Source organism: Bipolaris oryzae, assembly GCF_000523455.1.
Source record: "Bipolaris oryzae ATCC 44560 unplaced genomic scaffold scaffold_420, whole genome shotgun sequence".
Taxonomy (NCBI): Eukaryota; Fungi; Ascomycota; class Dothideomycetes; order Pleosporales; family Pleosporaceae; genus Bipolaris; species Bipolaris oryzae.
In genome coordinates, this window is record NW_006911696.1 from 1,482 (window position 1) to 2,672 (window position 1,191).

A 1,191-nucleotide genomic window follows, 5' to 3' on the forward strand; every position below is an offset into this window, starting at 1 on the left:
TGCAGAATTGGCTTCGGGGTTGACAGAATTTGACTACCATTAAAGGATGATATCAGTAAGTCTCAAACCTGAAGAAATTTCAAATTCAGGCTATGCCTCATCGTAAGTCCGATCTCTTACATGGACACCTACCAGAGCCTGATGATGCTCAGAATTTCCGTGTAGTAGATTTAAGTATCCGGCAGCAGCCTGCTTTGCTTGTTTTGATATCCGAGGTCACATGAGAGTCATCTTATAACAAAATGTTGCCGACACCCACATCCATTATGAAGGTGCATACACCATGGCGAGCCCTGCAGTTCTATGCATTCTTCCACTATCGTGCGTCATAATCTTATTTGTTCGAGATATCATAAATTTGAGAAGATGCTTTAGCTATGTATTAAGTCTTAGTTCACTATGGTATCTTTGGAGGGGATTTCTTGTGGCCACTGTATTTCTCGCCGCTGATATATTTGCGAAAAGTACTGGAGAGTGGCCAGTTTAGTGCAGACATCTCAAGACTGTACACCGAACCTAGAGTGATTCTACAGTGTAAATGGTATATTTACTTGGCCTGTCTTATCGTATGTAATTTAGCTTACATATGTACACCATAGGGTATTGGGTTCAAAGATGTGCCAGAGAATTTAGTACGCTACCGGCGTCTATTGTATTTCGAAAGACTTTTTGTTGTCTCTCCGGAGGCACTCGTTGATGTTCCTGTGACTAAGACATACGAGCTCCAAAAATCGCCCTTCTTTGTAACATTAATGAAGCAGATCCTCAGCATCATACCTCTGGATCTGATGAGACTTCGGTCGTATTCGTTCTGCGCGTTATCAATAGTTACAGTACTCTGGGGTACCGGCGCCCACGTATTCAGCCCTGATCGTGGGATATTTCAAAAAAAAACCCCCAAGAAGCGGGAACTGGCACTATCTCTAACCCTATCGCGTTTCGCAAGGATTCTAAGAGTGAGGAGTTACAACATGAAACGGCGAAAATGAGAACCGACCGTTAAAACAACTTCGCCATGACAACCTGTTTTCATGAGCTAAGAAATTGCATGGATCAATCATTCGCAAAGGTAGAACATGCTATCTTATTAGCGTCTTTGGTCGATATAATGGATCTAGGTTGGCAAAAGAAACACCTATAAATGACAACGAAATTAACATATAAGGTCTGTCACAGCAAGATCAGAAAAGC

General features: G+C 42.1%; 1 protein-coding gene across 1 annotated transcript; it reads left to right on the plus strand.

Moving 5' to 3' along the window:
* Positions 1 to 242: 242 nt before the first annotated feature.
* COCMIDRAFT_31296 (uncharacterized protein) lies at positions 243 to 989 on the plus strand (the record flags this gene model as incomplete). Its single annotated transcript, XM_007695743.1, has 3 exons — positions 243 to 321; positions 394 to 566; positions 600 to 989. The coding sequence occupies 3 exons, from the start codon at positions 243 to 245 to the stop codon at positions 987 to 989; spliced, it is 642 nt and encodes a 213-aa protein (XP_007693933.1).
* Positions 990 to 1,191: the final 202 nt, after the last annotated feature.